Here is a 14,459-nt window from a genome sequence, read left to right on the forward strand (position 1 = left end):
TTATGTAGAGATTAAATGTTTATATCTAATTTGTATATTATGACGTCATATGGTGGCGTCCATCTTGGATTATAGAATTTTCATGAAAAGTCGCATGTTTGAATGATAAAATGCACCACTTCTTCCCCCCCCAAAATGTCCCTCACCTTCTGTATGCTATATTGCACAATACTGAATGCTCAGGTAAATAGTAAGTAGTGAACAAACTGTGTAAATCATTACTAATAAATGGCAGAAACAAACCAAATGCATGTAGCGGTAGACTGGCCTTTTGCTGTAGAGATTTTCCATTTACTACATACAGTAGGCACTCTGATTCCATGTATGGGGCACATATATATAATTCAGATGACACACAAGTAGACAAGACCTGTTTAGTTCAAAAGCTCATTTGCCACGGCAAGGCACAGATCAGGAGTGAGATGACGAGACAAGACGAGACAATGTTAGAATTTTTTTTCTTTTTGTTGTTTTTGTTGATGTTTATTTGTTTATTTATTTTCTTAGCTGACAAAGACACACACATCACAAGGACATGAACACACAAAAACACATAGTGTATGTCCTAAATGATCAGGGAAATAGATAGCAAATCAACAGTGTAAATCATTACTAATAAATGGCTGACATTTTTTTTATTATGTAGCAGGCCTTTTGCTGTAGAGATAATGACTCCCTATCCCTATCCATACAGGGCCAGCATTCCCATCATCTTGTGATAGACTATGCATGACCTAATGTGTGTGTGTGTGTGTGTGGGAGAGGGAGAGGGAGAGGGAGAGAGAGAGGGAGAGAGCGTGTCACCACCTCCACCATGCGAGCAGCATGGCCAGATCTGCCTCAGCCAGGCCAGTGGAGAGAATTTGGCAGCAGCTCGGACTAGGCCTACTGTCATTCTCATTGCGATTCCCCACACTGCCACTACGTTCCCCCTAACTGTCCTATGAGCACTTCGACCTCGTCCTAACATACCCAGTGGCATTAGACAAAGGCTCCACCATGTTACCGTCTTGCTTGATTGTGGAGAGGCACACGTTCAGAAGACAGAAGCTGGCGCTATGGATATTAGGCTACCTCCAGCCTCGTTAAGCCACACCACTAACACCCTGCTAACTTCCCGATGAACACTCGAACCCGTGAAACATTATTCCCACCAGTGACATTGGGCAAACGATTCAACGTTTGTGCATGGTGTAAGCTAAAGTATGGAGTAAACATCTGAAGCCTTACGAATCACCGTCATTTTCTGAAGGCAGATATTCCCCTTCAGAATCAGGGTCCGCGAATAGAAGACCCAACACTTCATTTCAGGTACACTTTTGTGATGGCATTAGACGATAATCTAATGCAAATACTCGCTGACGTTGACAATATCGCTCTGATAAAGTAGTTCACACGCACACTAGCTCCGTATTATTGCGCACTGATTCACTGCAGCTGTAGCGCGAAAGTTTTGTTTAAAGCATGACTTTTTTTCGACTCAGGGATGACGTATGACATGTCTGCCATCTAGTGGAGTGGAGGTCAAACGAAATGTGACACCCTATTTGACTAAATCGGCCGTTTTATTCAGTACCGCATCTTGTCGACTAAAGTCGACTGTGGCGCCTAGAGGGTTAATAAAAGTTGATAGTTTAAAAGTAGACTGTTTAAAAGCTGAATGTAGATAGTTTAAAAGTTGTTGATAGCCAGTAGATAGTTTAAAAGTTGTTGATAGACAGCTAGTTTAATAGATAGTTTAAAAGTAGACTGTTTAAAAGTTGAAGGTAAATAGTTTAAAAGTTGTTGACAGACTGGAAGTTTAATGAATGTGTATAGGTAGATATTTGGCGATAATTTGTGAAAGTTGGAATGGCTCTATAGTTTGCTAGCAGTTATGCTAAGATTTTTTTAACTATGCTAACCATGCTACTTAGCTAATGTTTTATAGCAGTGCTAGCAATGCTAACATGCTAACCATACTACTTAGCTAACCTAGCTAATGTTTTCTAGCAGTTTAATGAATGTTGATATTCAAATAGTTTAATGGCTGTGTATGAGTAGATATTTGTGATAACTGAAAGTTGGAATGGCTCTAATGTTTGCTAGCAGTTATGCTAAGATTTTTAACTATCTTTAACCATCTTTACTTAGCTAATGTTATATAGCAGTGCTAGCAATGCTAACTATGCTAACCATGCTACTTAGCTAACTTAGCTAAAATGTTCAAGCAGTTTTGCTAAACATGCTAACTATGCTAGCAATGCTAACTATGTTAACCATGTGACTTAGCTAACCTAGCTAATCATTTTAGTAGTTATGCTAACTAGCATGCTAACAATGCTAACATGCTAACTATGCTAACCATGTGATTTAGCTAACCTAGCTAATCATTTTTAGTAGTTATGCTAACTAGCACGCTAACAATGTTAACATGCTAACTATACTAACCATATGACTTAGCTAACCTAGCTAATCATTTTAGTAGTTATGCTAACTATGCTAACTAACATGCTAACAATGCTAACTATGCTAACCATGTGATTTAGCTAGCCTAGCTAATCATTTTTAGTAGTTATGATAACTATGCTAACTAGCATGCTAACATGCTAACTATGCTAACCATGTTACTTAGCTAACTTAGCTAATCATTTTTAGCAGTTTTTCTTAAAAAATCTTAACATGCTAACTAACTATGCTAACTAGCTACAGTGGGTAGGAGTCATAGTTGATGACAAGTAACAGTTAAAATGACTGAACAGTTAAAAAGTTCAGTAGTTTAAAGGGTTAAATTGTTTAACAGTGAAATGTTGTAGTGAGGACTTTTATTTTGAAACAGTTTTTGGCAGAGGAAGCAGTTGAACAGGATGTGTAGTCTTAATAGGGCCAGTTTGTATGCTTAAAGCCTGAGACTGGCAGTTGATCCAGGTGGCCTGAACACCTGCCATAGGATTCTAATTGCTTAACGGCCGTATTATGATGTCTGTCGGCAATGTTAAGTCTATGGGGATTTTTAAAAGTTTTTCTTTAATAGTTTAAAAAGTATAAAAGTTTCAAAGTTGAAAAGACATAGCAGCTTCGTCCGTTTGAATACCTACGTTACAAAGTTTGATTGAAGTTTCTAAGTTAAACTGTTCAAGAGAAATAGCGTACGGAAAAAGTGGTAAGCGGAATAATAATAAGAAGAAGTTGTTGCCTAGGAAGAACAGTACAGTGCATTTTCATGCACTGTAATTATTTATTTCCCCTTTCGTAAACCTAACACATGTGCCAGTGTCTCATATTCTTGTTTTCATAGTAGAATGAAGCACACATAGAAGCAGTTACCATCAGCTAGTCTGTATTTCAGCCTTTATCTTTCCTCCCCACAATTGATTTAGCCTCTTCAGAGTACAGTAAGACATCCCATATTGAGCTATGCATCTTGTTTTGATGGTAAAACATCTTATTTTTGTTACATGACCATTATATCTGTGTATTTTTGGGTCAGATGTCAAACCGGGAAATGAAAGCATCCTACTCTTTAAAAATTCTACTTGTTACTGCGACTTGCAGTTATGAGTTCTGAACCAAAGGTGATAAATTATGGAAGAATATTAGACTCAAATGTTTTATACGTGTGTATCACGTTTTGAAACTGTAGAAATGATTTGTAACTGTAAAAATGATCTGTACAAGTAATTGTCAATATCACAAATATGCACTACAATTACAAATCTATTCTACGGGTACGGATCTACGGAGCCCCGGATATGTCTTTGGGAAAAAAAAATAATAAGTTGTGGCCACGAAATAGCAATTCGTTCCCACAAAATAGTAATTCGTTCCCACGAAATAGGTAATTTGTGGCCACGAAATATTAATTTGTTCCCACGAAATAGTAATTTGTGGCCACGAAATATGTATTATCTAACGTGCACTGGACAGCTGGGTGAGCAAATCGAGCGCCAGTAGAAGCCTGTCGTGTCTTTTCTCATCACTCCCCACCAGCTCTCAATTCTCTGGTTTGCAGTAGGGTACAACCGGGACGATTGAAACGGTGGACGAATGAAACATTCTGGTTTTCTCCGAGTGCAACGATGATAGACAGACATCATTTGGACAAAACATAGAGCATATTAACCTCCGTTGCTCAGCCAAATGCCTTCCTGTTACGTCCTGTTATCACGGAGTTACAGGCAATAAACGATTTCTGATGGTCACAAGTTTACTTCATTAGCGTTTTTTTTTATTTTTTATTATTAAAGAGTGTTTTTCATTTAAAGGTTTGACTTCATGCTTATTCAGTAGAGCATTTAGTGCTCTCCCCAATCCCAGACGTTCACATTGCATGTTTGTTTGTATTGGATGCAAAACAGCCTATAATGCTAAATTTCTATGGGGGGACGATTGAAACACCTATTTGTCCCGACCAGACAGTAAACCCCATTTATTCTAAGTCAATGCACACATATCTGTGTTTATACTATATTTTATGCAGGTGAGACATGGAAAAGCAGTTTTAGAAAGATGCAAATATATTTGGGGCTATCAGGTAGGGGGTCGAGTTTTGCCATGTTAACCTATGGAGACTGACGGCCTGTGGGTCATGAAGGGCACTTATTTGGATGTGTGGTGGCTTTAACCACATAAAAACAGAGTGAAATAACATTTTGTACTATAGAAACATTATATAATTCGAAACATGCATTATACTAGCTTTATTAATGGCATAGTGCATGCTATTTCCATAACCTCGAAATACGCGCATCACCATGACGGCAATGAGTTGTTAACAGACATGAACCAAGACATATAGCCCAGCAGCAATCTATCTAAAATAGCACATACTTGAAGTACCATTCATGGTATGTTGTCAAATATTGAAGTTGTGGGAAGTTTACATAATTTAAGCTGTATGTTTCATTCGTCCCCCATACTATTTCATTTGTCCCAGCCAGGAGGGACGAATGAAACATAACGCACGTTCGACTTCTCCTTAAATAACTCTTGAACGGTTTTGTTCAGAGCTGTAAATGCAACTGTTGCTAGTGACAAAATATTAACTTTCAGTGTTTTACAATGTCTTTGTAAATTACGTTTCATTCAATTCATTCATTTCATTCAAGTGTTTCATTTGCACGGCGTTGCTCCTGACCGTCCATCTATCTCGGCACAGGTCTTCGGGTCAGCGCACCTCTGCGACGCGACGTTTTACAAAAGATAGAAGTGCCCGATATATGATTTCATCAGCGTGCGGCGTATGCAAATAATAACTAAGAAATGGAACAGTGATGGGTGTGTGGGTAGAAGGCGTGAGATGAGATGAGGATGGGGAAAAAGTGAGAGTGAGGAGGGGGGGGAGAATGAAGATTCACCTCCAGCTATCTGATGCATGTTTTAATGGAAATGTTCACGACGCCTTTAAAAAAAAACACAAGCGAGACACGTTCAAGTCGTACCCACGCCCGGTGCAGCGACCTGGCTCTTAATAGTCTGTGGAGATGCCTCTCGCTAATAATGAATCCCTCCAATGCCAGGCTTTTCAAAATGTCTTTGTATTTCATTCCCAGCCTAAAATAGCACTCTACCATATCCCTGTCCTTTGTGTGACAGCGACTGTTCCTGTTTGAGGAGTTGCGCTTGATTTGCTCATCCAGCTGTCCAGTGCACAGCCTATAGGCCTACCTATTTCGTGGCCACAAATTACTATTTCGTGGGAACAAATTAATATTTCGTGGCCACGAATTAGTACTTTGTGGGAACGAATTGCTATTTTGTGGCCACAACTTATTATTTTGTGGGAACAAATTGCTATTTCGTGGCCACAACTTATTATTTTTTTTCCCCATGACATATCCGGGGCTCCGTACGGATCGGTTTTACAGCTACAAATCATTCTACAGTTAAAAATATTTTACCATTACAAATATATTCTACAATTACAAATCAATATTCTATGTACAAAAAGTTGTCCTACAGTTACAAATCTTTTCTGCAGGTGCACAGACTTTTGCACCACCTTAGGGATAGCGTCTCATATGTATTGTGTGTGTGTGTGTATCAGGATTTGTAACTGTAAAAAGAGAACACAACACTGTCTATCTTTCATACTTTTCACCTAATGTCTATTGTATAGTGTAAGATTCATCTTGACAAATTGATATTTTCATGTTTTTTGATATTGAATTTTGAAGGTATTGTTTAAAAACAATGTGTGTTACACTCAAACTTATTAACTATGATCAGGGTTCTAAATTAACACCCGCCACCCTGCCAAATGCGGGTTAAAATTCATTTTGGCGGGTGTTAATTTACTAGCCAGTTTGGCCGGTGATGCATTAGGCATTACATGCATGATACATAAGGCTCTGTTCTCGGTCATATATCCCCCTGGCAGTACTTCCTACATGACCACTGTGCCGTAATGCTACGTGATGATGTTTAATACGCCCATTGACTGCGCGCAGTTTGCAGTGAAACCAGCGCGAGAGACCATGGAAATGAACGGAGCGTCTACCAGAAAACACGAGGAATTAAGGAAGAACGAACAGAGCCAGAGCAGGGAGCATAGACTGAAAGAGGAGGGAGTTAGCCAGTAAAGTAAAAAGTACATAACACATGTACATAACACAAATACATAACGCGTTTCGAAATATTAACGCATTGTGTTTACCTATTTCCTATGTGGGGGGCTGATGTCATGTAACGGAGGCCGCAAAACCTGAAGCGGCAAGATTGTTTATTTTATTGTCTATGGAGTAAGATGGAACGTGAGGAGCTTGTAGGCGAAAATTGTAAATTTTTAAAAGTTGCCTGATCAGTGATCACCACCACCACCACACGCATCACGCACTGTGCATAGGGCACCAAGAGACAGAGGAGGGACCAACATTTAGACAATAAATAGTAGCTGTACTGCAGACTGTTTTTCACTCTTGATAGAGAAAGTATACCATGTCAACATGCACCAACAGCATGTTACATAAAGATGATAATTTTCGGGTCCTCTCTATAAAGATCCAACTTGAACGTAGGCCCTATGCTACTCCATTTAATTGAGAACGTGTCTGAGCGCACACAAGAGGGAGAGAAAACGAGTGGCAGGTTCCAGCTGGCTTGACATTGTTGATGATAATTGATATCTCCTTTTTATTAAGTTAAGATGAAACTAAATGCGGCAGTGGTTGGGACAGACTTATGGGGGCGAGAAGAGGAATGAAGCAGGGGGTGAGGATATGACAGAGAAATAGATAGATAGATAGAGATCCCAAACATGAAATGAAGTGTTTGCATTTTCTTTGTTTATTTTGTGGTATGTATTCATGCCAACACTGTTAATAAAATAATCAAATGCATTCAGTGACACTCATCTCATAAACTCATAATTCTCTTATTTTCACCAGAAAAAAATTGGCTAGTAGAAATTCAAATTGGCTAGTAACCACATTGGCTGTTAATTTAGAACCCTGACTATGATGTGTACCATTTTAAAGTGCTATCTCTGCCATGTAGCATGGCCACACAATAAGCCTTTTTGTCTCACAAGGGCATCAAGTATGAAAAAACTGAATGTTTTGTGCCGTCTGCAAAGGTCTAATACATTTTTCACAACTTTTGAACAAAAGGTGCCACATTGATTCTGTTTTTAATCACTGAGTAGAGGACAAAATTGAGGGGGGGGGGAATTAGATTAATTTTGACAAACTGATATTTTTGTGTTTTTTGGGGTTGAATTTGAAAGATATTTTTTTTAAAATAATGTGTGTTCTCCTCAAACTTATTAATTATATTTTATACCATTTAAAAGGGCTATTTGAAAGGGCCATTTCTCCTGATTACAATGGTGGGTATTGGAGGCCATTGAGGATGAAAAAATGGTATGTTCCGCGCGGTCTGCAAAGGGTTAATATATCTCAATCTCAATTTAGTTTCCAGAAAATTCACCAGAAGTCATTATTTAAGGGATTATCTTTCAAAATAGCATATAGGGTGGAGGCCCAAAATGATTTTCTTTCATAGGGCCCAAACAGCGCCGCTGAGTTTATCTGTTTGTCAAATGTTAGATCCCTGTCCAGGATCACACCCAAACTACAGAGGGCTTGACAGGAGGACCACTAGGTCATAATAATATGATAGTTACTACTAGGTCCTAATAATAGGACTACGTTTTTACAACCATTTAAATTTGAAAATCTAAATCTATACAAGTTTTGATATCCTTTAGGCAGTGAAAGAATGATCTCAGTGTGTTTGTATTTTGTTGTTTCAAAGGTAAGTAAATGTGGGTGTTATCTGCATAGCAATGGAAAGAAATACCATAGTTTCACAGGATGGAACCTAAGGGGAGCACCATACCAGGACAGTGGTAGCATAGTGGCTAAGGAGCTGGGATAGCCTGCAGTAGCCAAAAAAGTTGTGGGTTCAATTCCCGGCTTCCACTGTTGTGCCCTTGAGCAAGGCACTTAACCCTAAGTTGCTCTAGGGACTTTGTAATTGACATATGTAAGTCGTTATGAATAAAAGCCTCTGCTTAATGAATAAATATAAATGTATAGAGCGAATGCGATCGGCGCGAGGATAGATCCCTGTGGGACTCCACAAGGTAGAGGTGCTGAAGAAGAAACAAAGTCACCAAGGCTGACCAAAAACCTTCTATCAGGCAAGAGCAGAATCTTTAAAACCAACACAATGCCCGGTTGTATGGTAATATGTTGTAATCAACAGTGTCTGCACAAAGGTCCAATAGCACTAGGAATGATGTTTTGTCTGCATCTGTATTAAGCCGTATGTCATTTAAAATATTTTGAGGACGCTTGAGACTGCACTGTTATTATGTCAGAGACTTGCCTATAAGGATTTTAATCATGTAAACAGCACGGAAGATGAAAACCAGATGGAAGTAGGGTTTCACGAATAAGGTGGATAGTCCATTGTTTTTTGCGGTTAGCACAGGGATAGCTACAATTGCATATTTCAGAAGAATAATGGGTCAAAGTCTATCCAGAGAAGACAGTACGTGCATTTTAAAATAATCAAATGCAGGATCTCTAGAGCTGTTTTTTAAACTACCATGGTCATTGCTTTAACGATTTTCCAAAGCCCCATTTATTCTCTCATAGGGAGTTTTCTTTAGGTCCGGATTTGGCAATACAACAGAAAGATAAAAAAAAAACAGCTTTACAAAGGGCCAATAAAAAAGTGATTAACACCACAGTGAACTGGAGATGCATTTGACACAAACACATATTTTGTAATGAAATTCTCAAAAAGGAAATTGATATACTCACCTTCCCTATGATGCTTCCAACCTCCTGTGAAAGGTAAACAAGACAAATGTCACCATATTGATCTGTATGCTCAACAACCTCTCGGCTCAGCAATAAAGTAACATATATCAGTCTAAGCACATCACAGACATGCAGTCTGTTACCTTATAAAGTAACATACTGTATATATTATTTAGTTTACCTAGCAAACATGGATCTACCTTAAATTGTAGGTAATCTATGAAAAAGGTCATACAGATATCAACATATGTGGTTTCGGAATTCGGAATTCAGACTTCAGAATTGATTGCAGCAGAACAACGCACGCTGGCTGTTGGCTACGGCATTTAAATGTGGGCAATTTAGTAGTAGTCCATAGCCTACTGCGAGGCAATTTTTTCAGCACTTGATTTTATCTTTAGAAGAGATTAGGCCATCCCTCTAACAGCCATCAAGATAATGCAATGCAGCATTGTTGCGTTTGTGGAAAACATTATCTATCTCTGTGAATAGGCTTCTATCCCAAGTTGACATGGCAAGGTAGTTTATGCCTAAAATATGCAAGTAATCTTGTTGTGTCAAGGCATGGTAACTGTTTGATAGCGTGGTTGTTAGCATGTTAGTCTCTCAGCCTTGTATGCCACTGATGCGCAGGTTCAAATCTAGGAATATCAGGGGTATATTTTTGCAAAGGCTCATGTTGTCTGTTGTTTTTTCAATTGGCTCAACGCAAAGTTAGTGTGGTTAAAGTTACCATTTCTCGAATTGTAGTCACATCTGCAGTAAATAAGGTAAAAGTACCTGTTCCTGATGACATGCTAATTGTTTATTCCCAGTTAACATGCATTGCATAAAGATCCGTAACACCGGTATGCCAGTTTGGCTGGTGATCATGTTATCTGATGATATTTGCATAAAATCAGTGAATATTCAAGAAGGCCCTGCATATACTTAAGAGCACCCTGCTCTGCCTCCGCCCCTGGAGTGCCAGCAGTTCACATTTTCACAAAGTGTTTGCAAGTGAGACAAAATAATGGATATGGCTGAAAACATCATTTATGTCTAATACATGTCCGTTTAAGCATTATCCACACAAACACGACACACTGTATGAACGAAAATAAATAACAAAACACAAAAAAACAAAAAAAAAACAAAACAACGCATTAGAGATCTAGCTGGGATTCGAATCTTGGGTGTATTGGACAGAAAAGTTGACGGATTAGCTACTACGTAGCCTACGCCACTACACTACATACTGCTGAAATGCTTTTGTGATTTCTATCTATATATTGGACTTGTAGTCTAAGTTAACGAAGGTTAACATATATATTATATATATACGCCCATGTTAACTGGTAATATCACAAGTTAACATGGGCAAATGCATTCCCACATAGCCTAAATTAGATTTTTTTTAAATACTGCTCGTTCAGCAGTCTGTTGCAAAATATTCACTTAGATGTATTGCTATAATGAATATCATCTTGATCGGTTGACAAAAAGCTGTCACAAGACAACATACGCATTCATTTAATGGGAAGACTAGGCTAATGTAGACATACAAAAATGACTTACTAAATAATAAGCATAATTGGTGGTGCAACTAAGCCTGGGTATGTATTGCTGCTAGCTTGTAGTTTTAGTGAGCAGTTCGAGGCCTACAAGTGATCATCATTTTTGTGCATTATAATCACGTGTGTGTGTGTGTGTGTTTCTGCCCCCAAAAACGTAGGGTCATGTCAGTTTGTTGAAACTGTTTTGGTAGGCCTATCAGAGGCAAAATGAATCTGCATTTTCAAGGCTTGTATTCGCTGTGTTTGCTCATGTCATGGCTATCACCAGTTAACATGGACATCAGGATATCAGTAGGCTAGTACTTTACTATGATAGACTAATTAATGATGTCTGCTCTCCATGGTGGAGTGGTATTAGTCTTAGGAGTGGTATTAGTATTTGACTAGTCTGTGACTTAAAAACTCAATGACTTGTCTTTTGATGTGAGAGGGTCTGAGACTGTAGTCATTCAAAAATCTTTTCCAAATCTTTCAGTGTAAGGAAGGAATAAGCTGCACACACCTACCAGCTATCGAAATAATGTAAAAAGCATATGGGAATTATTGGACCTGTTGTAACGTCTGTTTAGAGGTAATTTTGTGGTAATGACAGACCACACATTGCCTATGTCTACTGGCTGTCTATTGATATATTGTATGTGTGAGTAGCAGTGGCGCAAAAAGTGGGTATGCGCTATATGCAGCACATGGGGGTGCCAAAGCGATGGTAAAAAAAAAAATAATAATATATATATATACTGTACAGTACAGGTCAAAAGTTTGGACACACCTTCTCATTCAATGTGTTTGGTATTTTCTATATGTAGCTACTGTTGTGCGTTTCTAAATCATTTCAACATTTTCTCAATGTTATATAACGTATATATAATATTTGAATTTGAACTTGAATTTCCCCTGGGGATCAATAAAGTATCTATCTATAATATATAAGTAAGTAAGTATACTCTTTTGATCCCATGAGGGAAATTTTGTATCTGCATTTATCCCAATCCGTGAATTAGTGAAACACACTCAGCACACAGTGAACACACAGTGAGGTGAAGCACACACTAATCCCGGCACAGTGAGCTGCCTGCAACAACAGCGGCGCTCGGGGAGCAGTGAGGGGTTACTGTAGGTGCCTTGCTCAAGGGCACTTCAGCCGTGCCTACTGGTCGGGGTTCGAACCGGCAACCCTCTGGTTACAAGTCCGAAGCGCTAACCAGTAGGCCAAGGCTGCCCTTTATATAATATTCATCATATAATTTTGACATAGAAGAGAGAGTGGGGGCGCCGTGAGCGTTGAGCGAGCAGGTAGGCTTAGAGTAGTGAGTTGCCGTCTATGGAAAAAGATGGATAGAGCAAAAAAAGCTGTCGGCGGCTAAAAATAGAAAAAGAAAGAGGGAAAAGGATATGGCATGTCAAGGGATGCGACAGCAGTTAAATAAGTGGATGTGAAAGGCAACAGGTAGGATTTAAAATGTGACGTCTGTGCGTGGAGGCTTGCAAATATTCATGTTATCAGACTAATATGAGCGTTTGCTAAGCATATGCCGATTGAAACATAGCCTGTTCCATTCAGATTGCTAGGTTGCTCATACTGCACTTTCAATGGCAAACTGCAAACAGATATGTCACGCTAGCAACAACTCATTACATGTTTCCATATCCTAACAATGAAGGCTCCTTGTAATAACTTAATATTGTGTTGTCAATGTGGCGCAAACAAACAAGGCTAGAGTTGGATCAGCCTTATCCTTTGTGAGCAACAGCTGGCAAAAGGATGTTTATCAATACTTCATCACGTTAAAGAAATTGAAATTGGCAGCATTTCTTAAAAAAAAAAAACATTTCATACACACTAATACACACTAATAGTGTAAATTATTGGCCTTTTGTTTTACTTTAGTTGTTTGTGTTTTTGTGTGTGTGTGTGTGTGTGTGTGTGTGTGTGTGGGGGGTCAATATTGTTGTTGCATACCCCTCAAAAAGGGTAGCTGGCCCCTGGTGAGTAGTGATACATGTATTGGTGTATTACAGTTTTGCATTGTTGTAGTATTTACCTTCTGATGGATGTATGCATTTTGATACATTTATTGGTGTTTTAGCTATACATCAGTGTTGTATTTGAGTCACTAAAACTCGAGTCCAAACAGAGTCTTGAGTCCCAAGTGTTGGAGTCTGAGGCAAATCCAACTTGAGTTGAGTCCCTACTGTTCTCGAGTTGTCAGACACAAAAATTGACAAACAAAACAAATTTGCAAAAGATTTAAAAAAAAAGCAAAAGCGGCCAGTAAAGGGCTGTTAAAACAACGGCACTGTGCAATAGGACAGGAAGTATCTGCACCAATATTTAAGTCCTTTAAATGCATGTAGTCATCAGCCTATTGGTCTGAATTAGCTTTTCAACATTACTGAATTCAAGTTTCACGTTTTATTGTCACATATACTTTGCATTATAAATGACATTTTTGTGCCACAGTTGCAGTAGTGCAAGGAGGGGTAAATAAACACAGGGGAGTTGAAGTAGGACTTTACAGTACCACACATAGCCAAACTATCCATACATGCACACATTACACAGCCATTTACATACACACACACACACACACACCCACACACATATGCACACACACAACCACTATACTTGCATGCAAAGCATAAATAAAACCTCATGGACATGGGACATGTACATTTAGGATTCTGAAAAAAAACTGTCTCTGAATCGTGTGGTGTGGGTGCTAATGCTCCGGTAGCGCTTGCAAGAGGGAAGCAGAGAGAAGAGGGAGTGAGCTGGATGGCTGGCATCCTTGGTGATGGACTCAGCCCTCCTTTGACAGCATGTGGAGTAGATCATTTGAAGCTGAGGGAGGTCAGCCCCAACGATTTTGGATGCAGTCCTGACAGTACTTGACAACACTTTGAGATCATGAGCAGACAGGCTCCCCAGCCACACTGTGATGCATCCGGTCAGCGCACTCTCAATAATGCAGCGATAAAAGTTCACCAGGGTTCATCAAAGCTCTTTAGCCTCCTCAGAAAGAACAGTCTCTGCTGTGCCTTCTTGAGGATACAGGTGTGGAGGTGAGGAGTGCAGAGACCATGAGAGGTAGTTGGTGATCTGTATGCCCAGGAACCGAAAACTGCTGACCATGTCCACAGGTGAATCATTAATGTAGAGAGGGACCTCATTTGCCACATTTCTTCCTGAAGTCGATTACTATCTCCTTAGTTTTGCTGATATTCAGGGAGAGGTTGTTGTTATGGCACCATACAGTCAGGTCTCTCCTTTTCTGTAGGAGGCCTCATTGTTGTTGCTAATGAGGCCAATCAGTGTAGTATCATCTGCAAACTTGATGATGCTGTTGTTTTCATGTCTTGCCACACAGTCGTGAGTGAACAGACTGTATAGTAGAGGACTGAAGCGTCCAACATACGCACCAGACCGGTAGCGCGACAATGTGACGTCAAATTTGCGTCATTTCCTCTGTCGCACGAGAAAAGCCTCGCGCAGGCAGGTTGTGCACAGGAGATTTTTTTTCAGATGCGCGCAACAAGCAGGATGAGCTTGAAGCCAAGATCAGGGAGCATGCTCTCATTCATTTAGCCTAGCCCACATCTTAAATGTTTGAGAAGAGAGGGAAATTAACCTGGCTAGGTTACCAGCGAGAGTTCG

At 39.4% G+C, this 14,459-nt stretch overlaps 1 protein-coding gene across 4 annotated transcripts in view; it reads right to left on the reverse strand.

Annotated features, from left to right (window-relative positions):
* Nucleotides 1–14,459, reverse strand: part of pcbp4 (poly(rC) binding protein 4) — a 130,256-nt gene that overhangs the window by 75,157 nt on the left and 40,640 nt on the right. For all 4 annotated transcript variants that reach the window (XM_048254536.1, XM_048254537.1, XM_048254535.1 and 1 more), the window contains one exon: nt 9,249–9,272. In XM_048254536.1, coding sequence (XP_048110493.1) covers nt 9,249–9,272 — 24 coding nt within the window. The remainder of the gene's footprint in view (nt 1–9,248; nt 9,273–14,459) is intronic.

The sequence above is a fragment of the Alosa alosa genome, chromosome 10 (genome assembly GCF_017589495.1).
Source record: "Alosa alosa isolate M-15738 ecotype Scorff River chromosome 10, AALO_Geno_1.1, whole genome shotgun sequence".
NCBI classification, from domain to species: domain Eukaryota; kingdom Metazoa; phylum Chordata; class Actinopteri; order Clupeiformes; family Clupeidae; genus Alosa; species Alosa alosa.